The 27,598-nt window shown below is 33.5% G+C and overlaps 3 protein-coding genes and 1 long non-coding RNA gene across 4 annotated transcripts in view; 2 read left to right on the top strand and 2 right to left on the bottom strand.

Annotated features, from left to right (window-relative positions):
- Positions 1–1,659: 1,659 nt before the first annotated feature.
- LOC139094223 (uncharacterized) lies at positions 1,660–2,331 on the bottom strand. Its single transcript, XM_070645198.1, has 2 exons — positions 2,001–2,331; positions 1,660–1,932 (listed from the first exon to the last, which is right to left on the bottom strand). Exons 1-2 carry the CDS (start codon positions 2,257–2,259, stop codon positions 1,814–1,816), a joined length of 378 nt encoding a protein of 125 aa, XP_070501299.1. The 5' UTR covers positions 2,260–2,331; the 3' UTR covers positions 1,660–1,813.
- A 317-nt stretch (positions 2,332–2,648) lies between these two features.
- On the top strand, positions 2,649–3,917 carry LOC139094237 (uncharacterized). Its single transcript, XR_011544760.1, has 2 exons — positions 2,649–2,851; positions 2,933–3,917. It is a non-coding gene; the product is annotated as an uncharacterized lncRNA (long non-coding RNA).
- A 3,403-nt stretch (positions 3,918–7,320) lies between these two features.
- Positions 7,321–8,922, bottom strand: LOC139094233 (protein G12). The gene is made up of 3 exons (XM_070645211.1): positions 8,464–8,922; positions 8,182–8,363; positions 7,321–7,544 (listed from the first exon to the last, which is right to left on the bottom strand). Exons 1-3 carry the CDS (start codon positions 8,837–8,839, stop codon positions 7,446–7,448), a joined length of 657 nt encoding a protein of 218 aa, XP_070501312.1. The 5' UTR covers positions 8,840–8,922; the 3' UTR covers positions 7,321–7,445.
- A 6,257-nt stretch (positions 8,923–15,179) lies between these two features.
- LOC139094232 (semaphorin-2A-like) overlaps positions 15,180–27,598 on the top strand; it is a 44,576-nt gene continuing 32,157 nt past the window's right edge. Inside the window, exons 1-2 of the mRNA XM_070645210.1 lie at positions 15,180–15,683; positions 17,494–17,594. Of these exons, the coding sequence (XP_070501311.1) occupies positions 17,510–17,594 (85 nt within the window). The 5' untranslated portion in view covers positions 15,180–15,683; positions 17,494–17,509. The remainder of the gene's footprint in view (positions 15,684–17,493; positions 17,595–27,598) is intronic.

Genomic DNA, 27,598 nt, shown 5'->3' with positions numbered 1-27,598 from the left:
TATTACTTACTTAATTAAGTATAATACGGTTTTTAAAGATCAAGATGATCAAGGTCTAGGAACTCCGGAATAAAGTAAAATAAAGAGAATATTTCATAAAAAATGGGATTACTTGGTTTAAGAATACTTTCATGTAACTAATACAGTTTCCAGCTAAGCATTTCCAACGTCAAAATCTAGTCAAAGTTCCAAAATTAACAATAATTTTCCTACAAAAAGTGTTCCTAAAAATTAAGGCAAAGAGCACGAGATGAGAGATGAGTTTGCGTATGTGTGTATTGACGTTGCATACCTGATCCTTATCTCAACGAATAACATTATCTTCCCAAAAAAAAAGTATAAAAAAACTTTATACTTCATACACGTTTTATGTGTTGAAATGGAAAAACTTTTTCTCTTTTTTTTTTCAGTTCAGTTCCATCTTACTTTCCTAGAATGTCAGTTAAAATGATTCAAAGATACATAATTATATTAGACACGTGTCACAAATGATCCTTCTCAATGCTACGCAATATTACTACTCCTTCTACCCCACCATAATACAATTTTCATGTCTCTACGTATAAAAGGTGTTAATAGACGTGTTGTTGAAAGAAATTTAATATTTTTGTGTATGCTTACTTTTTCGCTTTACTTTACGGAAAGAATGAAGAAATAAGACGAAAAAAAATGTAAAAAAGAAGGAACGAAATTATGGTTTTAAGTGAAAAATGGAAGGTAAATGAACTTCGATGCATATAATATCAGCATATAATGTGAAATTGAGGGAGGAAAAAGAATGTATTTTTAACGATTATTGAGCACTTAAATGTAAAAAAACAAAAAAAAAGTTATTGATAATAATAATGTAAAGATAGGGGGATGAAAAATTGGTGTTTGGAGCTAGATGAGATTATTATTGCTGTAGATAATAAAAAATTACAAAAATTCTCGTTCTTATCGAGTTACTTTAGCGCATTTTTGTCCCTTACTTACTTACTTCGCTGGCCGTACAGATCAACTGTGATCCATGGCCTCCCTCAGATGTCGCCTATAGCTGGTTCTATCGCCGGCTTCCGCCTGCCAATTGCCAATACCAAATGCAATGCTGTCTCTATCGACAGCTTCCTTCCAGGAGTTCTTCCGGTCTACCACGAGCTCTCTTACCATCCACAAAGTCTGGGTTTGTGTACCAGGGGGCTAATGTAAAAATGGGCATATGTACCAATGGACTAATGAACCAGCGGACTAATGTACCAGTGGGCATATGAACCAATGGGTAAGTGTCAGTGGGCAAATGTCCTACACCCACCTTATTTAGTGGAGCTTCTACAGGTCTTCTAATAACGTATCCAGCCCATCGAAGCCTGTTTACTTTGACTCTTCTTGTAATATCAGCCTCATTCATATACGCATTTTTGTCCCAGCTATCAGTAATTGATTATTAAGTCAGTTCCCGATCTACGAAATACGATCCAGTAGGATCCAAGTCACTTAACTTGCTACAATAATTAACAGAAATTTTTTTTTTTTTTGGAATTTTTCGACACTGGAATCACTAGTCGAGTTGCGGTTTTCAGTACTGGAATGGCATTCCTAGATGTAGACTTTCTGTCAGCAAAATGTGGTTTCATTGAAAGACCAAAATTTAAAATTTAATTTTTCAAAAAAATCGAGAAATTGTATGTAAAGCACTCAATTTATTAAACAGAAGAAAGTGATCAAAATTTTTTAAAAAATTAATTTAATTTTTTAAAAATTTTGAAGCAGTTATAATGAAATTGGCGAGAACCTAGCGGACATGGTCAACTTTCACTTAGTATTTATCATTAATTTATTCTTGTGCTTCTTCATCATCGCTGAATGGACGAATTCTTTGTGGAATTTGTGATGGAAGTGCGCAAGTACGTTCTGCTGCCCACCAAACTGTTCCAGTTGGGCAACTGAATGGCCCTAAAAATATTAAAAAGAAAAATCAATTAAAATTAATTCAAAAATTAAGAGTAAAATGTTGAACTTACAGGCACGATCACCCCAACAGATGAAGAAGTCCCATTGTCCGTTTCCTGGTAAGAAGAATGGATAGCCTTCATGGTCATCAACACCAACGCATCTTGGGTCATTTACAGAGTCGCGCCATGAAGCTCTTGGTTGTGCACGTGGTGGTTGTGGGAAAGTTGGCCATTGTGGTTGTTGTTGTTGTGGTGGTTGTGGACGAATTTGTACTTGAACTTGTGCAGCGGCGAAGCTGATGAGTGCGAGAAGAACTAAGAATTTCATTTTATTTTTCACTATTAAACTGTAACTGGACTGTTCAATATTTCAGCGAATGATGTCGATTGATATGAAATGTCTCTGAATTTATATACAATAGACAATGGACTTCTTCTTCTCGCTGGTGTATCTTATCAATATTTTAATGTCACTTGTATGTTCGGTAATTGTAAACCTTGTTTTACTGTTTTAAAGATAGCACCGCTAAATGTGGAACCGATTTTTTTGGTGCATATCATTTCTTTATGATACATTTTACGATAAAGATTTGAGTTTGGATGAAAAGGTAAAAAAATGACATTATTTATTTTTAGGAAGTATATTTCGTCACCGGAAATTTCAGGCAGAGTTGCAAAATAGGCACCTGTGAAAAAATCAAATTCTTGATAAATTTAATTGTGAAACAAACTAAAATGAACAGCGTTTGATGGGCTGGACGTGTTGCAAGAAAACCTATAGATGTTCATTTGAATAAGGTCATCAAGTATGGTAAGAGATCACGAGGATGGACAAAGAATTCATGAAATGAAACTGTTGACAGAGACAGTACGGTATTGGAAATTGGCAATATCTGTTGATCTGACGGCCAGCGAAGCAAGTAAGTAAATGAACCAAATTTGGGACCACAGAGGCACTTACTAACTTACTTACTTACTTACTTACTTCGCTGGCCGTACAGATCAAGTGTGATCCATTGCCTCCCTCAGTCTCTCAAAGGTGGTGAATGCGGAACACATGGAGCCTCATGGTGCTTCACTTAGCCTAACACCACTAAGGACCAACCCCACCTTCCCGTGGTGAGAGGCCGTTAATCCAAGCCACATAGTGGGGCGGAGACAAACAGGGCTCTGGTTAATCAGGGTGCGTTGGCCAAGCAAGCCGCCATCCTTAAATTATAAGCTACGAAACCCAAAAAAAAGAATACTGCACTGGATTTATTAATGACGACCAAGGCTAAACGAAAAAGGATTAACGACTGTAAACTCAGCAGCTAGAACGTGAGAACGCCAACAGGACCGGGAGCGTTGTCATCGCTATTACTGGAGCTAAGGCATTACAAGTGTAACATTACAGCCATCCAGGAGACCAAATGGAATGGCCAAGAAGTTTTTGAGTGCCAAAGATTCACAGTCTTCCAATAATCAATATGAGAAGTGAATTTTCACATCTACCTTAATCGTTAATCCCCTAAAAACGAAAAAAAAGAGTATAAAAGTTTAATGGAATAGAAAACAATAAAAAAAGACAACGCGACGTTGATGGAAGAAATTAGAAAAGTTTCATGTACATTAATAAATTGTGTATAATTAATGTTCAGTTGTTAATTAAAAACGTATAACGATTTTTATCGCTAAGCTTTGAGCACAGCAACGAAAATCTCTTCCTTCTTCCTTTATTGTGTTGTTACTGTGTTTTTTAAGCAAGCTAAAAACAAACAATAAAGGCGTGGCGCATTTGTAAGGAAGACATTAATTGAAACGAAATAGAAGAAAAAACTGAGCAATATTAAAAAGCATTAACAGCGCGAGCTGAAAAAAAAATATAGAACTTAAATATTAATTACCAAATAGACGATAAAAAACGACGAAACTAGAAAGGGTAAATTGTGAACGATAAATTTTCTTAATTTTCGTGTGAATAAATTTGTGCTGAACGAATATAAATTTTTCTCTTCTTTTATTTAATGTTCCGAGTGTGTATATATGTGGAGAGGTGTAGTCAGGGGGTCTTTGAGGAGTGTTACTTAGTATTTCTAGTTGATTTCACTGTTTGAGATGATTTTTTCTGATTTTTCTGACTGCCTGAGATGGTAAGTGAGTCCATCACTTCTGAGAGGAATTATGCAGTAGTTAGGGCACCATCAAGTCGCTGGATTAATAGTCATATGTTTAAAATACATGATGGCGTCTTGAAGTTACAGTTTTTAACACATATAATGGCCAAAAAATGAAACTTGACATTCCATACTGCTCAAAACTGTCTTAAACTTCAAGAAATTCATCTATGGCTGACGTAGCATTCCTTGGTATTGAACCCAAATTTTTGGGCCTGAAACAAAGACTTTTAGTTCTCAACCAGTGATGTTCTATGGTCTGTAAAATTTCAATAACAGAAATAAGTAGAAAGAAGCTTCAATATGCAATAATTAGTCAATAAGGTCCAGATCCGAGCATTATTATCTAGCCACATTAACACCCCGAGAAGCCACAAGGCTCCAATTGGCAGCCACACGGAATTTGAAGTCCATTTGGGAAACTTCAATGTGCCGCAGTAATTTCCATGTCTCTTCATCGTCATCCATTTCCTCTCCTTAATTCATCCCATTTTATATGTGTGTATTCAGCTTGTAAAGCATAAAGACAGTAAAGGCAAGAATCATGGATTTAATTAAGGTTATAAATTTTATAAAAAGGCGAAAAAAAGAGAAAATTTCTGTGTCTTGTTTATCTTATATCCCGACTTTAGACGCTGTTGTCGACAAATGCTCCTTTATTCTCTTCATCAGCCAAAAGCATCAGCAACAGCCAGTCAACCAGCAAGAGGGGGATCATGAAGAACATGAATGAGAATGAGAAAAATTTGTGTTTAATACTTTAATTAAATGTACAAGGGCATTGAGCAATAACTCTTAATTTATTATTCAAACAAATAGATTAACGAGAGCAGCAAATATTGAAAATACAGCCGTTTTTTTTACTCGTTCTTCGTGATTCCCCTTTATTTATATCCATTCACATTATTCTTGTACGACTTTTGTTGAACATTTTCGAGACGCGAGTTTAGTGGGAAGGAAAAATGCTGTGGAGTTGTGGGAGTCTTTTGGGGTTGACAGGGTTAAGAAAGCTGCTGTGTCGTGGCTTTGGAATAATTAAATTTAATTAGGGATGTCAATTTGAATGTTAGGTGCTCTCTCTGTGTGGTAACTGGAGCAATGTAGTCAATTATGCAGGCTGCACACCAAATTATTGAAGTAAACTGAATTTTAATCCTGAAAATTCCAAAATCAGAGCTCGAAGTCGACTCAAATTTCCTATGGAGTCGAGTTGATTCCAATAGACTTTTTCAGACTAAATCCGAGTAGACTTCGAATTTCTAATCAAAAATTAATCAAAACAATCATTAAAATTCAAAATAAATTCCAAATTGTGTGCACAAAATCTGAAAAATCAATTCAAAACCCCTGCCAAGTCCCCAGCTCATCTTGAAAAACAACACACAAGCCGGATGATGCAAATAAACTGAAGAGGTAAGGAAGCAATTTCAAAAGATTTATAAATCGCTTTTATGCTATTTATTTCCTATTAATGAGCTCGCTCTTTTGTTTTATGAGCCAAGAAATATTTTTTCTCTCTCTTTTTTCTTGTTAAATTTCGCGTGCTTGCTCATTGAACGGATTATTTTCTTCAAAGGGTCAGTCTTGATGGAGAATAAGAGTTTTTAATGATTTAGTTTAGTTTCTTACAAGACATTAGCATATTTGAGCGTGGACTGTTGAGATGATAAAAATTGTATCATGAAAAATTATGAAATTAAAATTAATTTATGAACAGCTATAAGAGTATTAAAAGGAAATGCTGAATTATTTTAATGTTTATGGTCGTTTTTTGGGAATAATTTGTATTATTATATTACTGTTTTGGATATTTTGGTTTTGCCTCGTGTTGATTTATCCGAGTAGCAAAATGAAGTTGCTAGGACACTGCTTTGTCACGGTATTGATGGCAAGACGTGAAATGGCTTGAAGTAACCGTGACGATTTTTGGTTAATTGTGCAACTAGGGTTTTCAATCCCGGGATTACACATACTTCAACTATCTGCATTAAATTTGACTAAACAATTCATTTTCTTGAATATTTTACTATGAAAACCTAAATTTGAATCAATATCTGATCCCAAATAGTCGGGTAATCGATCCAAAATCCATGTTGGCATGACACTGGCATGTTCTTACTTACATACACTTACTTTGCTGTTCATACAAACATATCAATTGAGATAAATATTGCTCCAAAGACGACATTTGAATCTAGCACTATCATACGACAATATTCCCGGAAATCACACGGCACTGAAATGGTCATGTGATGTCCAAATGGTCTAGGGTCAAAGCTACGCTGGACTGCATTTGAATTTTATGTATTTTCTATTCCATGTGCTTTCTGGGATTGTTTCTTTCAAACCTGAGTAAACAAGTTTTAATTTGATTAGTTCCTGTCTTGTTCTATTTCGATTTTGATGATATCAGTATTTCAAAACTAGATTCTACAGAATTCATCCCCTCTTGACCACTCTAATGGCTAGTATTGCAAACCAGAACAACTAACCCTTGTTGACTAGATTTACTTCAATGTAAATAAAATTAAAGTAAATAATTTCCTAATCAGACATGTAAAGCACTCCGAACCCCAAGCATTGAAGCTAATCAAACATCACAAAAAATCACAACAAGCTCCCTAAAAAAATATCTAATAGATAAATAGAATTTAAAAATATATTTCTCATCTCTTAAAAATATTTTTTTTTTTTGTTATTCGCTTCCGTAAACTTTTTTTCCGCCCGTTCGAACCAATAAACGAATGAAGGCAAAGGAGGAGAAAAAAATTCATTTACATTTTGTGTCATTCAAAAAAAAAATTATTTACATTTTTTTAAGTAAGGAAGACTCGACCGTTGTCAATCAAAAATAAAAAAAAAGGAAATTTTCCTCATCATATACTGACGACGACCCTCACTCGGATATAACATAGATTTGCTTCCTACAACATCTAATATTCCTCCGGTGAAGAGGACTAGGATGAATTTTTTTTGAAGATGATTTCCACACTTCCGATTTGAAAATTACAAAATCATTGTAAATTAGTGTATGTATGTTTATGTATGCGTGTATTAATGCCGTTCGATCAAAAAGGTTCTGTAAATATTGATTGCTTGTACAACTTAAGAGCTTCCGTGTCCCTTTTTTTTACTTTGGCCTTCTTTTTTTCAATTTTCATGTCATCAAACTCATCCGAAATTGAAGACTTTTTCTTGATGAAAAGGAAGTAAAAGTGGAACTTCTTTCATGGTTTTCAGGTTGAATTTATGTCAAATGTCATATACAATCTTTTATTTTTAAACATATATATAAAAAAAGTCCTTAGAATATAAGAGAGAGTAAAGGAAGAAGAAAAAACTGCACGTCCAATGCTTATCAATAGCCAAAAAAGCCCTTGACAGATTTACCCCACTCGAGTATGTCTATTCCATGTGATTTTAGATCAAAATAGAGAATTTGAAGTCCTTGAGATTGCTAAAAATAGAACAAATTTGTCTTTATTTGTGTGTCTATGGAATTAAATTTTTTTTGAAGAAAAAAAAGGGGTGTGAACTCTTTGATTTTTTGGTAAATATTTTGAATTGTTGCAGTTTAAGTCGTAAGAGTTGGGGATTTAGGGTTTTGCAACACAGCAGATTGCTTGATCGACGTTTGTCTTGCTCTAGCTTGAGATTCTCTACCTTTGGCTTGAATCTGACAAGCAACCTGATTGCGTCAACTCAGCAGAGTGCCCTGAGGACACTAAAGTATCGGAGACTATCACTAAGCATGGCTCAGTGTAGGCTTAAGTGGATCAAGTCCCTAAAATACTATATTAGATTGTCAAAAAGTGAACAAAGCTATAATTCTATCGTCTCCTATTAAAATTGATTCCATAATTCACCAAAAAACATGCTTAGTCATGACTAACCGTTCAAATGCTCTACGCGACAATTTCCTCTAATTTGTCATGCACTCATGTAAATAAACTATTTAATTCAATCATAATTTTACATAATGTCCCCTTTATCAGGTCAGTAAACTAAATTTAGATCTTCTATATTTAACTTTAATACCAATCAAAGAGTTCCGTTCCCTTGGATGAGACGATAATTGAGTTCATTGTACGTACCTGTAGATTTGTCATTACATCCGCATAATCAGACGTCGACAATTTTTCAAGAAATGATGAAAATGCATTACTTTGCTCCATTTTTGCAAAAAATGTCGTCAAAACTTCATCTTGTGGTATGATAAGAAGACATTCATTAAAGTAAGCATCAATTCCGCCCAGATTGCTTCTATTTTCATTAACTAATTAAAAAGAATGAGAAAATTGGTAAAGTTTTGAAAAAGTTGAGAGGTTGTGCTGTGTAGGAGTGTGGCAGGGGGGTCTACAGTTTAAAACACTCACCAATTATCGAGTCTGTCTCCTCATTTGTTAACACAATTCTTTCAATTTTCTTTTCAAATTCTTTTAAGTTGACGCCCGTATCATTTAGAAATGTCGAGAATTTTTTTAATATTGTCACCTGTGACAAACGATCCAAAATCAATTTATAGCCATCACTACGCAAATAATCGTATGATTCTCTCATTTCTTCATCATTTGCATAGAAATGCTTTGTCAGATTTCGTATATCATCAATTGGTAAAATGTCGATAAAATCACAAAAATCTTTGTACAATGAATTTTCATTTTCATTTTGAAAATGGTTAATTGAGTCGATGTGAGATGAGCAAATTGCACAATTAGTCACGAAAGTTAAAATAGCAAAGATTTTAAACATTTTTTTATATAAAATAAAATTAAAACGTGTGCACTTTAGTTGAATTGAGAACGTTTTACGACTACGATAGTTTGACTACTATCTGTATATCTCTGAAATTGAAATTGAGGAATAAATTTTTTTTTTCATGACGTACTGATAAAGTGGGACACGATGATGAGCGGGGAGAGAATATATATATTTATATTATGTTGCGGGAAGCGACGGGAAAAAAAATAACAAAAAATTTACTCAAAATTAAATTAAATTACATTTATTCAATTGGTGGATAATGATTTTACTTATTGAGCAATACGACAAGCAATCTCAGCACATTTTGTTATGTTCCTCTTTTATTTATGTACAGACAGATGCGATACTCGTTTCACGTACTGTATTGTAGTATTGTTGTTAAGTTTTTTTGATTCTTATTTTTATAGTCGCATTAAGAAACTTTTTTCTCTTTTTTTTGGATGATTGATGCTGAATAAGAAATGTATTAAAAAAAGGAACTTTGAATTCAATGAGACTTTTGAAGTGCACTTTTGTAGGAGATGTAGTATGAGCTATTTAGAGTTTAATGAGATGTGTATCTTGGGTCTGGATTGTTCATTTGACTTTTTGGAAGATATTTAGGAGAATTTTGGCAATAAAAATTTATTTAGAGGTTTATATGGAAATAGAGACTGTGTTGCATTTGGAATTGGGAATTGGTAATCGGTAGACAGCAATTGAGCTAGTTATAGACGTCACCATCACCCATAAGTGAGGCAATAGATCACAATTAATCTGTACGTTCATATTAACAGATCTCGAAGTCGACTTGAATTTTATACGGAATTGAATCGATTCAAATCGACTTTGAGTTCTCCCGAATAGCACAAGTCGGTTAAATAACTCAAAATCCAGCACCAGGCAAGTGTGACTTTGGTATGTTTCCAAATTCAACCTTAATCTAGGACCGGATTTTTGATCAATTAACCGATTAGTCCTATTCTTATCGGCTATACAGTTAAATGTGTGTTTTCAGGTACTGCAATGATTTTTCTCTAAATTGATAATTATGAAAGATTGCTGTAGAATTGAGGAGACTGGCACCTGTTGCACTTTAGACACGATTATAATCAAAAATGGAATCTAAAAATTTTCCCTACCTTTTTAGAGTTTATTAAGCAAAAGTCCTAAATGTTTCCTTCTTCCAGTTCATCCATCACCTAAATTACATCCAGACACACCTAACTCACTTAATTACAGTCCAACAACTAGTTCCTATGCCAGATAAAATGTAAAATTTGTGGTTTATTAACAAAACAACAAGCCAGTCATCATACAAACAAATTAAATTTAATTTCTTCACTTTAATTTTTGCTCAGTCATTTACTCATCTCTGCCATAGTTGTGTAGGACAAATGTCGGAATCCAAAAACTATATAGCAAAAAACACAAAAAAACAATTTTGCGTCTGCTTATTGTCTATTATTTAACCCCTCTATCTATTTAAATACTCTACATAATGAGTTATCATTTAATTAATTGTCGAGAAAAGCAGTAAAATTTGTACATAATTCTGGTTATGCTTTTTGCTATTCAGACAATGTTTAGAAATTATTAATTGTTGCAAATTAAAATTAATATCATTGCAACTGTAAGAATGGAATGAATAAATGAGTTAAATATTTATATGTATGCATAAAACTCGTATAGCATTAACATTGAATTTATGTGGAAACCACACCAAAAAAGCATAGTAAAGGAGGCTTTTTGGAGTTTAAACTTGGAAGTTATTTTATTTTGATTCTTTTGATAATTTAAGGAATTAATGATGATTCCTTGCGGGGATTTGTAGAAGGGATTATCAATTTTTCATTGATTTAAAGCCAGAGCTGGAGGTCTACTTGAATTTTGAATAGAAAAGTCGACTCAGTTCCATAAAAAAATCCGAATCAAATTCTAGCTCTTTTTTAAAATATCCCAAAAAGCACATTGTGAAGAAATAGTAAAAAATCCAACCTCAGGTCGACTTGACTTTGGTCTGAACCAAGATTTCATCGAATCTGACTTAGGGCCAGAGTCACGCTACCCTGGAGCTGGATTTTTGGTCATTTTCCGCAATATTCCGTTCGAACAAGAGTCAGACAATTATAAAGTACAGTAATATACACTTAAGACCAGCGTCACGATATAACGGAGCTGGATTTTCGACCGTTTCTATACCTTGTGGCTTACAAACAAAGATCAGACACTCTAAAAGTGCAGTAGTGAACATTGGAGTGTTTGATCATTGTTCCCGGATGCATAAACATAAATAAATCGCAATCGGTTCAAGTCCAACACCATGTCAGACTAATCCCAACCTGATCCCGCATTTTAGATCGATTAACCGACTTTCCTATTCACTACATAATCAAAAAAGTATTCTCATCCAAGTTAAATGAGATTTTTGTTCATCAGACAAAGCACAGCTCCAAAAAAAATTTTGACAAAATCCCCCAAAGGAATTCCTCCTACTTTATTTCATTTTGTTGTATCTATTTACACCGCAAACTGATGGATGTACTTTCATAAAAGAGGAGATTTTTCGCATTTTCCTCAACAATACGAGATAAAACAGAGAAGAATCTCTTAAAACAAAAAAAAAGGAAAAGAATTATCTCTGTACAATTGTTTAACATTAAGAATGGAGAGATATTTATTTAACTGTACATACATAAAAGTCTGAAATTTTGTTGGTGAGTGGATAGAAAAGCTAAGAAAAATGATCCTAATTCAAATTATCCCTTAAGGAATTGTTGTGGCTGTTCTACTCATTTCAAATTGTGGCTTTCACATACACAAACTTATTCATTCCCTTTTATTTATATCCATTTGAATGTGTGAATACATATAAGAACTAGTGTAGATAGGGTAGCCACTCAATGCGGATATATTCACATCGTATTATGAATAGTCTCGCAGGTAGGACAAGGTTCGCTTGGCATATATTTGAGGGATCAAGCTCCAGCAGATAGACCGTAAATTCTTCATATAAATTGTCAGCAAAACGGTTTTGTCTCATATAAAATTCTCAGCAAAACGATTTTGCCCCATATAGTGACCAAGCTCCAGCAGGGACCAAGCTTCGCTTGCTTACAGAAAGCGAATTTTTCGATTTTCTCATCAATGCCTCAACCAATTTCAAATCTGTTTCTTGATTATGATGTGAAATTCCAGGCACACAAACTTTGTCATAGAACATGACTTGCCGGAACTTGCCATATTATGCTTAGCTTTAATGGAAACTCCAAAAAGCTGAATTTCCAACCTGAACAAACTCAATACATTCACACGTGAAAACGGTGTGAATATAACACATTTTTTCACATTAGTTCGATGTTGTATATGTATTAAGTTAAATACTATTAATTTTGTCTGCATTTAAAGGTGTTATAAGTTGCCCATACACATTCCATTCCACTGAAGTGCTTCATTACTTCGTTTTTTTTAGAATTTTGAAGGATTTTTGTATTTGTCACCTATTTGGACGTCTTACATTGAGATTTATTTAAGATATATGAAGCTAATATGCTTAAGTCTATGAATGTATATGCCTTGATAGAGTTGTCATTTGGTTGTGGTTTGAAAAAGGTTCACAATATTGATTGATGCCTTCAATAATTAACAAATTGATCATACTTTCGCAGTTATTTTTATCACAACGATTTTAAACCTTTTGGCTTCCAATTTTCATCTGTCATTATCAATTTACGACATCATTTTCAATTATCATTGTAATTGACATTTTGAGGTGAATTTTAGAATTGAAGACAGATTGTGGAATTAGTTGTTACGATGTCAATTAGGTTGCATGGTTACTGAAGTATAGGAATTTGTTACAAGTTATTTTTGAAGCATCAGTGAATATGTTAGTCATTCCGAACAGACAAGGAACATGTTCATGAGAATGCTCACAAAATTAAGGATACTCAATTACATGATTGATTGAAATCAAAATTACTTGAATATACTCATGAGTATGCTCAATTTGGGTGACTGTCAGGAGTTAACCCTGTCTCTTAGGTCATATGGAAGGAATATTGTAGGCCCTAAATTAAGGTATTGGATCAAGAGCATAGAAAATAAATCTAAGATGAATTGGATCACAAAATATACGGCATTTGCTTCTCCGAAAGGCACACAGCGTATGAATGGCGAAATTACAGCGTTTTGACTTGGAGCTATTTGTAGATCGACGGACCCTAATCTTTATTCTATCTATTCTTGAATTGAAGCTGAATTTCACCGATTTTCGTCCCACGCTGGAGTTACGTTGGCCTAGGACCACATTTTCCGACTTATTTACACTGTGTTCCTTTCAGAATCCCAACAAAGTCAATAATTTTCAAGTTCAAGACCAATTTTTCCATCAAATAACACAAAATCCAGAACAGAAGTCAACTACATCCACCATCAAGGATAAACAAAGAGACAACCAAATTAAGATTAAAATTCATCATCATTATTATAATCACCATTTTCATAATGACAAATTACAGCGGAATATAAAGAGATGGAGCTAGCGTTAAAAAGCAATACTCAACTAACAAGACACATAAAAAATGTGAAAAAAAAGAGAGAACGAAAACGAAAGAAAAATGATGGATATGGAGGAATAACAGAATGAGGGTGTAGGAGAGAGATCCACTTTGCTGAACTCATTATGATTCAACGAAATGGAAAAAGCTTTCACTTCATATACTTTAACAATGATCGATCGAATGCAGTTAAAGAGCAGACAGTATAGAATGAAATAAAAAAAAGAAGGAGAAGGATAAAATGACGTAAAAAGGAGAGACAGAAGAGCGTAAAGAACATAATATGCTGTTATTGATGTTATGTATATATAAATGTTGTGTTATGAGGTAAAATAGAGGTGAAAAATGGGAAAGTTTTGTGTTTATAGTGACTGAAAGGCGCATTTGAGTTGAAAATAGTTCAAGAATTAACAATTCTATATCCGCAGTCAACTCCGAATGGTTTCCAAAAAAGGAACAGTTATCATCAAACTCCACTATTGGATATGTCCTAGTGATATGCCATCCGAACAACTCAACGTGTTCGCTAGGGCACCCATGCATTATCGTATTAACGGTGAGATGCGAAGTTGCTCTGAAGGCATCGTGTCGGCTAAGTTGATGATGATGATTGGTTCCTATTGATCCACTGTGAATCGTAGAGCGTTAATAAAGCGATTGAACAGGTCTCTGTTTCGGGCTATAACGGCTACTTCTGCTAACTTCTTTTGTTGTTGTTCTGCCTCCTTCTCTACTGTTGTACGCCAAGTAATTTCCAAAATTCGACTGAGTTCGACTCATTTTTACGGCCAAAAATGCAGTTCGTCGCATTGTTCTGTTTAAGATCTTAATCCGAATCTAAAACTACGTAATAATCAACTTTTTGAATTGCTTTAACTTGTTCATCTTCTGAAAGTTTCAATACGATGACTAAAATAATGACTAGGGTATCTAGGGTCTGTCTAAGTTAGTCTAGCATTAATCAGCAAATAACCAGACCTGTCCTTAAATATTACATGATAATTTAAGTACCATCCATGCAATATTTGCACTGTTTTGTGTATCACTTCCCAAATTAAGCATTGCATTGAAGATTGTCACATGAAAAGCACGTCGAGCTAGATAGGGCACCGATGAGTCGCACTACTAACAGTAAGACGTAATAGTTGCCCTAACAGCACCATGACGGCCAATTTTAACCCATTTTACCGCGAATAATCCAATTCGCCACATTAAATTCCAACTAAAAATAGTTTACCACCCAAAACTTCAAATATACTGCTAAAATAAAGCTAAAGAGTGAAAAACAAAAGAAGTTACACCAGTGGTGATGAAAAAATATACTTTTCACCCCTCCCGCACCAGCCCCAATGAATTCATTTCACTTCTTTTCTTCCATATAGGCTTTCATTCTCGCTTTTCAATTCAACAAACTCTTTTTTTTTCATGTTACTTTTCTTCCTTTAATTCCATATTTTTTTTCCTATTCTTTGTATGTCTACTTACACATTTTTTTTCCTGATGCATACAAAAAAAAAGAGAAATATTTTTTTTCCTCTTCTATCCGACGCGGTTTCAATGTAGTAACAAATAAGTAAAGTAAAATTTTACATTTGTAGTTGAGAAAAGGCACAGAAATTTTTATATGAAGCTTCGTATATTTTTGCGCATGCAAACACAGTGACGTAGTTAAATAATAAAATAGAAAGGATATACGGGTGATATGAAATAAAATTATAAAAATAAAGCAGTCATCTACACCACTTGCTGGAGAAAAAAATTCACTTCGAGTTAGTTTTGAGCTAATTTAGACACGAATCTATGTCGCTATCGATATTTTTTTTATTTAAAGTGGTTACTTTAATAAATAATAAAAAAGATAATTGATGATTGTGTGGATAAGTGCGCTGGAAGTGAATTGATGAAGAAATATTTGTGAATTAATGTCGTCTTTTGTGTTAAATTAATTAAAATATAAAAAAAAATTATGAGATATGAAAAGTTTCACCCTGTTTTTCGTCCGTTGAAAGCTTGATAACACGTAGTGAAGAAATAGAAAATAGATAGAGCATACCTACACCGTGTTCGTTTAAAGAAATATAAAATTAAGTGAATTTATGTGTAAAAGGATAAAAAAATAGAAAATTTAGTGTAGAGGTTCATTTTATATGAGAAATTGTGTACATATCAATATAAAAGGAATTGAAAAATTAAATGAATAAAAAATTTCATCACACATAAGGATTAACATACTCTGCATATCTTCATAAACGGAAAAAATTATTTTCATATTTCTCACATTTTCATCATTTAAGGTAAGCAGTGAATTGTGTTAAAACACTCAGACATTATCAATTGGCATACTTATCGCGCGTATGAGTTAGCTATAGGAAAATATGGCAGAATGTAAAATAGATGTTGAAGTTGACTTGGATTGTGTGTTAATCAGAACTTGAATTTTACATGAAGTCGAGTTGAGTCGAGTCGACTTTTTCATGCAATTTTCGAGTTGATTTTGAGCTCTGGTGCCAAGTCGAGTTAACTTGATTTCATATCGAATTACCAACAGAATAAACTCCCAAACATTTCAATTTATTTCGGTTAGCAATGAAAAAAAAAATCGGAATTTATCCAGCTATTGATGTGCGTTGGCCCAATTTTGAAAACACAATGATCAATTGACGATTGATCAGCAATAGAAAATCGGAAAAAAAATCCATGAGAATTGTTTATGCTTTTGTAGGGCAGCATTTGTAGCTTTATATCTAGGGTGACCATTTGGGTGGAATTTCAAATGAACTTCTTCCAAATAGCTTTGGTTGCTTCCGATTGGCTTTGGTTGATTCCAATTTGTTGAAATGATGCAACAACGATGGCAAAGCGGCAGTATGTGTACGTGAAACCATGAGACAACCGTCGAATTTGATTGTTGTCGCCAAAAGATTGTCTCTTGGTTCTAGGCATACGAATGAAGTCGAGTTGAATCGGGTCGACTTTTTCATACGAATTCCGAGTCGACTTCGAGTTCTGATTTTAATCCTTAATTTTTTTCGAGCGACCATCTAAGAAATTTTTAACAAATTTAATGATAAATCAGAAAGAGAACTGAAGAAAAATTAAAAAATTGAAAAATAAAAATAAATTTAGGCTCGTAATTTTCATTTAATTTGAGATTAAGCAACAAATTTGAAAAACCAATCAAATAGCCACCCTTAATATTCAACTGTATGACTCAATCCATATATCCAGGCTAAAATCAAACTAAAGGTCACCCATCATTCAAACCATATTGTATTTATACTGCTTTATAAGTGCAAATAATACTCACATACATAAAATATGGACTGCTGTAAAATTTTACAACAATTTTTTACAACTTGAAAACACATTTCATTCACTATTCATCAGCTATTTGATTCCGAATGTATATTTATGTCGCATTAAATCCAACTAAAAACATCATATATCATAAGTAGATGCATTAATAGTTCACACAATAGTCAAACACAAACACATTCATAGGCTTTCATGAGTAAAACACTTATGTATGCAAATATCTTTTTAAAAATTCAACTTACATTCTTAACAGCCTTAGGAGTTTATTCACTCTCACATTTACTACTTGTGGTTTTTGCTAAAGGGACTTTTTTAATGCCAATTCTTGTTTTTTGTGTCTTATTTTTGAAGAATATGGACATTTTGGGTTGACGTGCTTGTTTGGTGGCTCGAATGTTGTTTTATGGGCTTCTTTCTACCTTCCGGAGCGATACAAATGAAGAAGGCTCTGCTAAAGCTCTCAAAATGAAAGTTACCTCAATATTGATGCCATAAAGTTGCCATTTGGATGTTTCATGCCATATGAAAGCCTTTTAAATGCTGCACGTGATGGAACCTTCTCCATTTGATGCAAAGTCAATGATACATGACTGTTTTCTGATTTAGGAATTAAGTTCTACTGATTAGTGTGAAGTAAGGTCAACAAAATACAAAATTCATTAAAATGCGCCTAAATTCTCCACCAAAATTACTCTCAAACTTATTTTACAATGTTATCAACTTGCAAATGCAGCACTACAAATTTGTTCCACATTTATAATACTTTTTTTTTCTCTTTTCTCTTTACAGGATTATATTCGATTGAATGATGTTGACACTTTTCATATTAAAACTATTTTTACTATTAATGCATAATGGAAGTGCTCAAATTATTGAGGAGCTTTCACCAGGTGAGTCAATTTAATCTTCTTAATAGATCGAATTTACAACACAATATTTTCGCATATGTGAGGATTAATATTGTTATAACATGTAAAGTGCATTCATTGATGCAGTTATGCATGAGGTAAAATGTGCATATTTAAGTGATGACGATGAAATAATATTGAAATGTTTTTATAGACTTGAATAGTCCAATTTACGTAGAGATTCTATCGATTTACAATGATAACAAAAAGCTTATTTGAAGAGGTTTTTGCGTTATTTTTTATGTGAATGTTATTTAAATGTAATTAAACAATCAATATTGATTTGATTTTTTTGGGTCAATTTTTGATTTTTTTACATTTCACCTTTAGAGTTGTCATCTTGATTTTTGATTGAGAATGATAAAATGTTGATTATTGAACTTGCATGTTCAATTTTAGGACTACTTAAATACTTCTTTACTTCCTTGGTTGGGGGGCACGAGGGCCCATTCCCGCGCGTAGGAAATGTCTGAAATCAGATCTATCCTTCAAAACCTTCTGCCACTTCGGGATATTAAGGATTTTAGGACAATTTTAGGAATAAAATTCAAAAATTTTGTTTCTTAGATATCAGATCAATTGGTTTCTATAAACTCGGAAGGCAAACAATGTGGAAATGGCCAAAAAACCGACCACATTCCACTGAAGCTGAATTTCATCGAATAAAACCTCAGTTAGGAGCATATACAGGGGGAAGAGAGTCGTAGTGGGTTCTCTTCAATTTGATAGAGTTTTCCATAAAATAATTCAAAAAATCTCTCAAAATTGTTGCAATTCAAGCAATTCTGACTACGTCCTGTCTCAGGTCGGAGTCATGCTAGCCTGGACTGAATTTCTCCCAATTTCTACATCATGTGCTTCGCGGGGATCTATAGAAATCTGTATTAATTCACTTGGAGCATAGAGAGTATAACAATTCTCTTTATAGCATATAGATTGACCGAAGTTCTGTGTAAGTTTGGTTCAAATCAGAGTTAGGTCATATCAACATGCTATGCGTTTGTTAATTGATATCTAAGTGAGGCCATGCCTATTCAAAATGAAAATATACATTGAAAAAACGGAATTTTGAATGCTGTATTGTAAACACTTCCAAACCCATTAAAGCTCATGATTCCACTTTAAAAAAATCGAAAAACAATATTTTTGGCAAAGCAACAAAAATCAACAGAGCATAAGCTTACATCATCCATTCCAATTTGATTAGTTTAAACATAGAAGAAGAAGTATATTCAATTTTCGATGATATTGTGCGTTTAAATTCAAATACAATATTGCATATTAAATATACGCTTGTATCACAGAGTCATATGTCTCTATGGAAATTACATTTGAACATGTTAAACACATTACATGAAGAAGGATGATGATGAAACAAGGAAAAGCTTTTCCTCCATTTTCCCTCACACTAAACTTAAATATATTTTATTTTTTGTGTCTATTTCTTCGTCTTCTTCTTTCCACTTCCGCCTATCCACTCATTCATTGTCATTGTAGATAAAAAAGGATATGTATACAATTTTTTTTCTGCTGTTACTTGTGACTGACAGAATGGCAAACACATCTAATAGAACAGAATGAAGAGGAATATGTTGCTAATCGTAGTCGACGAAAAGAGGAAAGGCTCAAATGTAATCAAATCGAATACATGCATTGAGATTCTTTTTTTTTTTGAATGAGAACCTGTAGACTCATGTCTCATTTTCTCCTCTGTTGATGCTGTGCCGTTGACAGCTGTGATCTTGTTACATCAATTTAAGTACTTTATATTCCTCTAAATTTGTCTGCCTTTATTACTTTCTAAACATGAAGCTTGTTTATTTTATAAGATGATGTTGCGTGTATAGTGGCGTAACGAGGGGATTTGAGCTGTTCTTTTGGATGTCTTAAAGAGAATGATTCAGCTTCGATCATTAGCCACATCCCCTTGCTCCATCACTGTTCGTGCATGTATTTTAACATCATAAAAAATTTATCATCGCTCCTTTTTACTTGACACGACGAAAGTGCTTTATCATGTTCATATTCATTCAATATTGTCTTTTTTACAAGAACATCTCTGCGTATGTATGCGTATGGTTGATGCTCACCTTAACTTTTACATTATTAGTCTTACTCATCGAAGCATTTTTCAGATGTGCCTTAATGTAATGCTCATTAAATGAGGGAAAAAATACATTTTCCTTTTTTATTTCAATAAATTGACACCCCATAATATTGTGTCATTAATGAGCGTCGAGTCTTTACTCATCTTCATGGTTAAAATATCCCTCATTGTCGTTTTTTTTTAATTACGCGTTAATATCATCATTTTCTTCATGCATGTATGGAAATGAATACTTTCCTCGACTAGATTGTGATACATTATCATGATTTTTTCTCTTTCAACAACTTGTTAAGTGTTGTATAGTTTGATGGAATTTATTATAACGAAACCTTTGTTATGGAGATGATTATCTACTCCAGGATTAACAGTGTTATGTAGTAATAAGAGCTAAACCGAGCAGCACAAGTTGGGTAATTGGTCCACAATTCGGCATCATGTCGAAGTGGTATCAAGTAAGAGTTATGGGGTCCTGTATGGATAGTGGGGTCCTGTATGGATAGTGGGGTCCTGTATGGATAGTGAGTTCCTGTATTAGTCGTAGAAATAGGAAATTTAAATCAATTTGATCTTCAGAATGGATTTTTGCTTCAGTTCCTCATTTTCCTCAATATTCAGCATCAAAACTAAGTGATTTATGAGCTATAGCAGTTTTCAGGGCTCGAAAATCCAAAAAAATCTTGAACATTTTGCCTTAAACACCATAAAATGCGCAACATAAGCACAACTCTCAACTCCTAATTTTATATAACTTATTTACTATTTCTTTATATGTGCAAAAAAGTATGTAATTTCATGACTCGTGTAAAGTAATTACTGAAAATTATTTTCCCTCTTTTTCCTCACTTTTCCTGTCTGCTCTTCTACTATTCTATTTCATATTTTTCTTCATTTTTCTTTCATTCTTTTGCAATTTTTTTTATTATGCTGTGTATTGTTTTTTAACACCGTGAACATTATAACCACCAACGCATTCAGTCTGTTACTTCAATTTTCAAGGATTTGTCGATGATGAAAATGTAAATTATAGAAATTATAAATTGAAATTTTATTAAATTATATTCTATAATGTGGTTACAATTTATGGTCAATGAACAGGAATTGAAATATGTAAATGCAATGATAAGGTTGTGATATGGGGATGAAATATTATTTTTTACTAAATATCACAACAATTTTTCGCACAGACACATTTAGTAAGTAGAAGAATTCCCTAATAATAATGAAAACCTTCTCCCGACCACCGACCACCGAACGCTCCGAATTTCCGAACGCAACCTGATCAGTATATCGTGAAATATTTAAAAGAATTTAGGATTCGGCTAACAATCTAAGTCCTGGATTGCCTACATTTTAGATGCGTAAACCTGTAGTTCCATCGATTGTTCGTACAAGGCTGCAGGCCTGCTGTTTTTGTCTGCAGCATGATTTCGTCTGCAAGCCTTCAGATTTGGACAAACTCAAATTTATTTGGTATTTTGCCAGCTAAAGCAATTGTTAAATAGTGTTTTAGCTTGTCACCTATTCGGATGATACGAGATTTCATGCTACATACTTACTTAATTACTTCTCTGGCCGTACAGATCAATTGTGATCCACGGCCTCCCTCAGTCGGCGCCTGAAGCTGGCTCTATTGCTGGCTATTGCTTGTCAATTACCAATTCCAAGTGTAACATTATCTCTATCGACAACTTCTTTCCATGAGGTCTTTGCCCTACAGTGCGATCTCTTGCTATCTAAAAAGTCGGATCGACTGTTGGATTCTTTTAAACCGAGGCGTTGATTTTGAATGGAAACCATATAGATTCTCATTTACTTATGATCTGTTCCTGGGGCTAATAATTCAAAATTACAAGAAGCATCAATCCGTAATATTTAAATTGACGTACATTTTCCATAAAAAAACCCAGACAGTTTACACACAAGAAAAGTAACATTTCAAGGCAAGCATTAGTCTGGCATTAGTATTAGAACAATGAAGAGTTTTTTCCTCAATACGCAGATTTTACTTTCTTTTATTTTTCCTGTCTCACGCCGTGATATGATAATATTCACAACACCAGACAACAATTCATAATGACAAAACTTCGCATCATAACATAAAAATAGCAAATATGTAAAATAAATATCAAGAATCGCATCATGTATTGCATCACATAAGTGTGAAGTGTGAAAATAATTATCATTGAATGTAAAAATGCATAGAATATATAAAAAAAAGTAAAAAAAAGCAAGAAGAAGCAAGCGAGAAGAGGAAAAAAAATAATTTTATGATGCCATAAAAAACCACTGTAATTATTAAGTAAGTTCGCAAATGTGAAGTGAGTGAATGAAACAAAAAAAAAAAAAAAAGCGGAGTAAAAGAATGGAAATCCTTCAAACAACAGAAAGAGAGAGACACTTCAATTCGCTTAGTCCTCATTGTTAACAATTCAATGTGATGTATCTCACTCACTTGCTCAGTTTCCATCTTTCTTACACACATTCTACTTATGAATGTAATTTTTGTTGATTGTCTGTTATGTCGTCTGGAATAGATTTCAATGTGGGTATTTTAGATTGACTAGCTAGTTTTGGATATTAGCTGGAATTGATGTGATTTATTAGACCCAGAAAGTCGACTCGACTCGACTTGACTCGATTTCAACCATATTGAGCTCTGGTAAGACTTAAAAGACTCTAGACTTATCAATCCTGAGTGGACAGATTAATGCTAGAACCAGACGACTTAAGAAAGTATTTTGAAAAGCACAAATCAGCTAATCTATCGAGAACTCCGGCTCCAAGCAAGAATGACTCTAACTTGATGACTGATTCGATTTATATCCGGCGTTATAACAAAGTCAAGCTGGTCTAGTGTCGGAATTCGGTTCGATTAACCAATGTTTGCTATTTGGGTATCTTCCCGACCTGTTTAAAGCTCCATTTAACAGCCATTAGCGGCGATTTGAATTTCGTATCATGGACATCGTATGATGAGATGGAAAGGTCTTCCAGGTGACATTTTCTAGTGCCATGAAAGTCTGCAATAGCACAAGTTGGTTAATTAAACCGAAATAAGTCATCAGATTGGCATGATGCCTTATATATCCCAAATTTGGCACCAATTCAGAGTCACGCCGACCTGGGACCGGATTGGAATCAAACCCGGCACATTTGTCACTCAATCATACCCCGATATGCTCTTTAACAGGCTCCATGTCTGCATAACTCAACAATCTAGTTAACAATTTATAACAAACCACTCAGTACTTGCAAAATATCACCCAAAACTTAATGGACAAATTTCCTAGTATATAGTGTCGCGGCTATGAAGGCATAAAAGAAGAAGAGTAGTCATAGCGAAAGAAGAAAAGAAAGAATATTAAATGCTCTTACTTGATTTATGTAAGTGCATACATGCATTCATGTGCACACATATCAAATATCAAGTGCGAGTTGTTTTATCCAGCATGTATGTATGTTGAAGAAAAAAAAAGTAAAAAAAGCCTCAGTAAGTCTATACACATGTACATATCCATAAATGTGTGTTATATCCACGACGATGACAAAAAACAGTTGGAGTGTATATGAGAAGAAGAAGTTAGGGAGAGAAAGAATTACTAATGAAAGGAAGCACTCATATAATACGTGCTAAAAAAGTGAATATGCAAACAAAAAATGGTGTGAAAATATGACGACAATGATGAGATATAATATGAGATGAATGAATTGAGGACTGAAGGAGTGAGTCGGGGCGACACATAGTCAAGTATATTATGTGTTAAAAGCAGCAGAAGCATAAAAAAAATATAAAGAAGAAGAAAAAAAAATGATAAAAGACTATAATGCCTATTCATACGAAGCTGCTCATGCATTTAAAAAAAGTGTGCAAATGAAAAATAAGCAAAAAATGAGATGATTAAAAAATATGTATATATGAGACTTGATGATATTATGATGAAGCATACAAAAAAAAAATGAGTTAAGATGTTGTGAGGAATGAGTACAGCACATGAAAAAAAAATTCTTAATGCATGTACTGCAATAAACTGTCAAAAATACACTTGACAATGTGTGATGCCATTAAGATGAGAGAAGATGAATTTTATATGTGAGTGATTGGAATTGTCTTCTATTGTTTTAGGCGATGATACTTTTTTTTCCATTCATTACTTTGTAAGCTGTTCTATAATTATTACACTGTACTCTTTACACTTACTTATGTCGTCTTTATTCTCATCAGTGACGATTTAATGGATGGAAAAAAAATGAATGATTTTTTAATGAGATGCAATTCCTTTAAACAGCTATCATGACAAAATAATTTAGTGCAATTACTGTTTAAGGTTTGTTAATGATTTCAATTTATTAACTGATTTGGAAGATTACTGTAAGCTTGTCGTGTTTAATAGACGATGTAATTTAGAACTTGATGGAAAATTACTTTGAAATGTTTGAAAAAATTGTCTTTTGATGTTTCTTAAGTGAACGTATTGCAACGTTTACTACTTAGTTATTTTGCTGTCTGTACAGATCAATTGTGGCCAAATGGTTTTCTTCAGATGCTGCTTGAAACTATTAACAGCTTCCTTTTATGAATTCTTTGTCCGCTGACAAAGTTGACCACTCATGTTTGAAAACTGCGTGCCATTCGTTTGCTTAATCGACTTTTAAACATATGTAGCATGAAACTATTCGTAGTTTACTTCTGTTTAAGCAAGGTTTGGGCTATCTTTTTATTTTTGTTTGAATATAATCTATCCGAATGGACGTTAAACAAGAATCAAGCTGAATTTCAACTGAATTCGGTTATTTTTTCGGATTTTGCTATAAAATTCATCCAATTAATCAGTCGGTTAATCGATTCAGAATCTGGCAACAGGTCAGCGTGACAATAGGATGGACATGTCGGCCTAAAGTCTGATTTTCCTTAAATTGACCGATTAATCAACGCTAGCAGTCAAATGACTCTCTAGTGTGCTCTTAAGAACAGAGAAAGCCACGAGCAACGCTAACAAGCATGCTCATCTTGTACATTTGAGTTGAGCAAACTTTAAAATCAACTTAAAGTTCGCACAAAGCAACAAAAATTAAGCCCTTTGCCAACTTACAAATAAAAAATTCTTCAATCAATGTAATTCCCAAGCCACAAAATAACCAACCAATTTTAATTCCTCAAAAAAAGAAAAAATCTTTCTCATTCATTCCAATTCAAATATCCTTAAATGGCATTGAAATAGAAAGAAATAAAAAAAATTTGTTTGAAGTATGTACATTTCGATTGCAGACGTCTATGTGCATTTAAATTCTTATTCACATTCATAAAGGATTTTTTTTACAAAAATTGTGCAGCATGAAAATACCTCTCTAACGTCCTTTTTTACTATTCTTACCATTATTACAATTTTTTTGTGTATTTAAGAATATGAAAAAAAAATTTGTAAAGTTGTTCATGGTCAATGTTTACATGCTGAAAAAAGAGTAATAAAGAGAGATGAATGAAATGCTGAGAAACTTCTGCACAATGCAAAAAATATATCAAAGTAAATTACTTTATTAATGCATTGAGCTTGTGCTGAAGTTATTTTCTATCCATCCTTTTTTGATTCCTTTTTCTCGTTGCTGCTATTTTATTGCAATAAGTCTATGGACATGAAAATATTCTTTTTTTTGTGACTTCCAAGCGGTGTGATGAGTGGTAGAGAAGGGTGGAATTCGGGGTATAGAGTAATGCTTCTTGATGTCTCGACCAATTCTTGTCATCACAGGTAGTCTCAGTCTCGGTCTCGGCCTCTATCTCTGCGTCGGGAACACTTAGTATCGAGTGATATGGAAATGCAGGAGATTAGTCAGTTATTATATCAGGGACGAGGGGGAGAGTGAACCCTACCTCACCCATACATACTTACTTTCTTAGTGAAGGTACATGATGGTCCATCGCCGCATTTGTAGTTCGTCGAAATCTGGATCTGTATTTAGATAACTTCTGCCATTTTCTGAAATCTTGCACTTTTGCATCGTTGCTCAGACGGTTATCCTATGAGCTCTTGGGTCTACCTCGAGATTTTGATTTTGTGGATTGCATCCAAACAACCTGTAGTGTCAATATGTCTTGTTAGAGCCGTCAGGTTACGATACGAACAGTATAAAGTATATCAGCGTTTGGCTGACATTTGCATAATGTCTAGAACCAAGCAGCAAGCATTTTGCCTGAAGAAAGATGCAAAGTCACAAACTCTCAAGCTTTGTGACATCAGTAACAGTCAATGAAGGCTTTGTCATCTATTATAGACACATATGAGCTATCTTTTCATCCGTTACATTCCACAACTTATCCATCTGACCATCTGATCCATAATCAATACGTACAAACAAAACATCACATCCACCACACAGCACAGAAGTTCAAAATCCCTCACAGCCATCACACAACATTTTCTTCCATCATAATCGTTCCCTTTTCACAATTTTTTTTTCATACTCTCGTTCATGTTCTGTTGCACCGTGTAATGTTTTTAATATTTTAAATGACTTGATACTCTAGAGACTGAAAGTAAGGAACGAGAAATGGATGGAAACATCATTCAAAGGCATACAATGTCCACTCTTTTGTTTAACATTATTAGTCTCATTATTATTTCTTTGCTATTGATACTTTTTTTTTTATTTTTTGAAAGGGAAAAAAGGAAGAGATGAAAAAAAAAATCTTTCATGCACGTCGTATACACACAATTTTTAATATAGTAAAATATAAAAAATCTTTTGTGCTGATTGTAAGCTCTTTGGAGTAAAGTAAAAAACTTGTCGACTGAATGGATGTAGAAATTTGTTGACATAAAAAACTCTTCATAATGTGCATAATACTCGCTGACCGTTCGTTCATTTACATCATCATATTATTAATTATGCATAAACTGGAAGCCGTGCATGAATTTTTTAAATACATGAGTTTTTTTTTCAACAAGACAAAAGGATTTTTCAGGAAGGAAAGAAAGATACATTTTAACAATAAATACAGTGAATTGTGGGGTAGGGGATGGGAGGATATTCTCACAAAATAATAAAAGTATCCTGTATGGTCGAATGATTTATTACAACAAAAAAAAAAAGAGTAACAGCAAGGCAAAGAAGAATATTTGAGTATGCAAAATTTTCACTTCATTGAACTTTCAAGTCTACATTATCTTGCCTCACATGGTATGTATGACCATTGGCATCAGTCAGTCGAGCTCTATTCGAGATAAAATAAAAAGTTAAATTTATTTGAAAGAAGATGAATAAAAAAATTTATATAAAAATCAAATGTATAGAAGTAATTTACTAGGTAATGGGTTGGGTTAAATTTTGTGGAAAGAATTGATTATTTTTGGATACCTGTGCAAGTTTTTGATGGGATTTTTGATAGATAGGTTTAAAAAAATTCGCCTGTAATTCTGTTGCGTAATAATTTTGTTCTTCAAAACTCAATCAATGCACATCGATTCAGAAACTAGGTTCAAAGTCTCATTTACTAGGCTACAGACAGTAAATTCGTCAAAGGAGTGGTCCGGATGATCCTATTATAAACAGCAGAACTAGGTTTGGGTGCGGTAGTTTGACGAGTCCATAATTGTTGGCTATCAGTCTCTTTCTAATTTGTACAAGCTTTGTGATGTGGTCAGCAATAGAGTTGGATGGAAAACCTTTTGTAATAACCTGAATTAAGTACCATTTTAAAGGGCTTTTTCCTTTGAAAATAATAGATGAATAAATAGAAAATCAATTAATAATAATAAAAAAAAACCTAGGGCCAAGTCGGAGCACAGTTCCAGTAAGTAAGTAAGTAAGTAAGTAAGTTAGCTATCACTCGAATATAGAGCGGAGCTGTATCTTTTAGATCTGTTTACTTAAGTTACTATAA

Source organism: Chironomus tepperi, unplaced genomic scaffold (assembly GCF_022539635.2).
Source record: "Chironomus tepperi strain 1889 unplaced genomic scaffold, CSIRO-AGI_Ctep_v1 contig_353, whole genome shotgun sequence".
NCBI classification, from domain to species: Eukaryota; Metazoa; Arthropoda; class Insecta; order Diptera; family Chironomidae; genus Chironomus; species Chironomus tepperi.
Note: the sequence above shows the minus strand (reverse complement) of the source record. Positions and strands in the feature narration are given on the sequence as shown.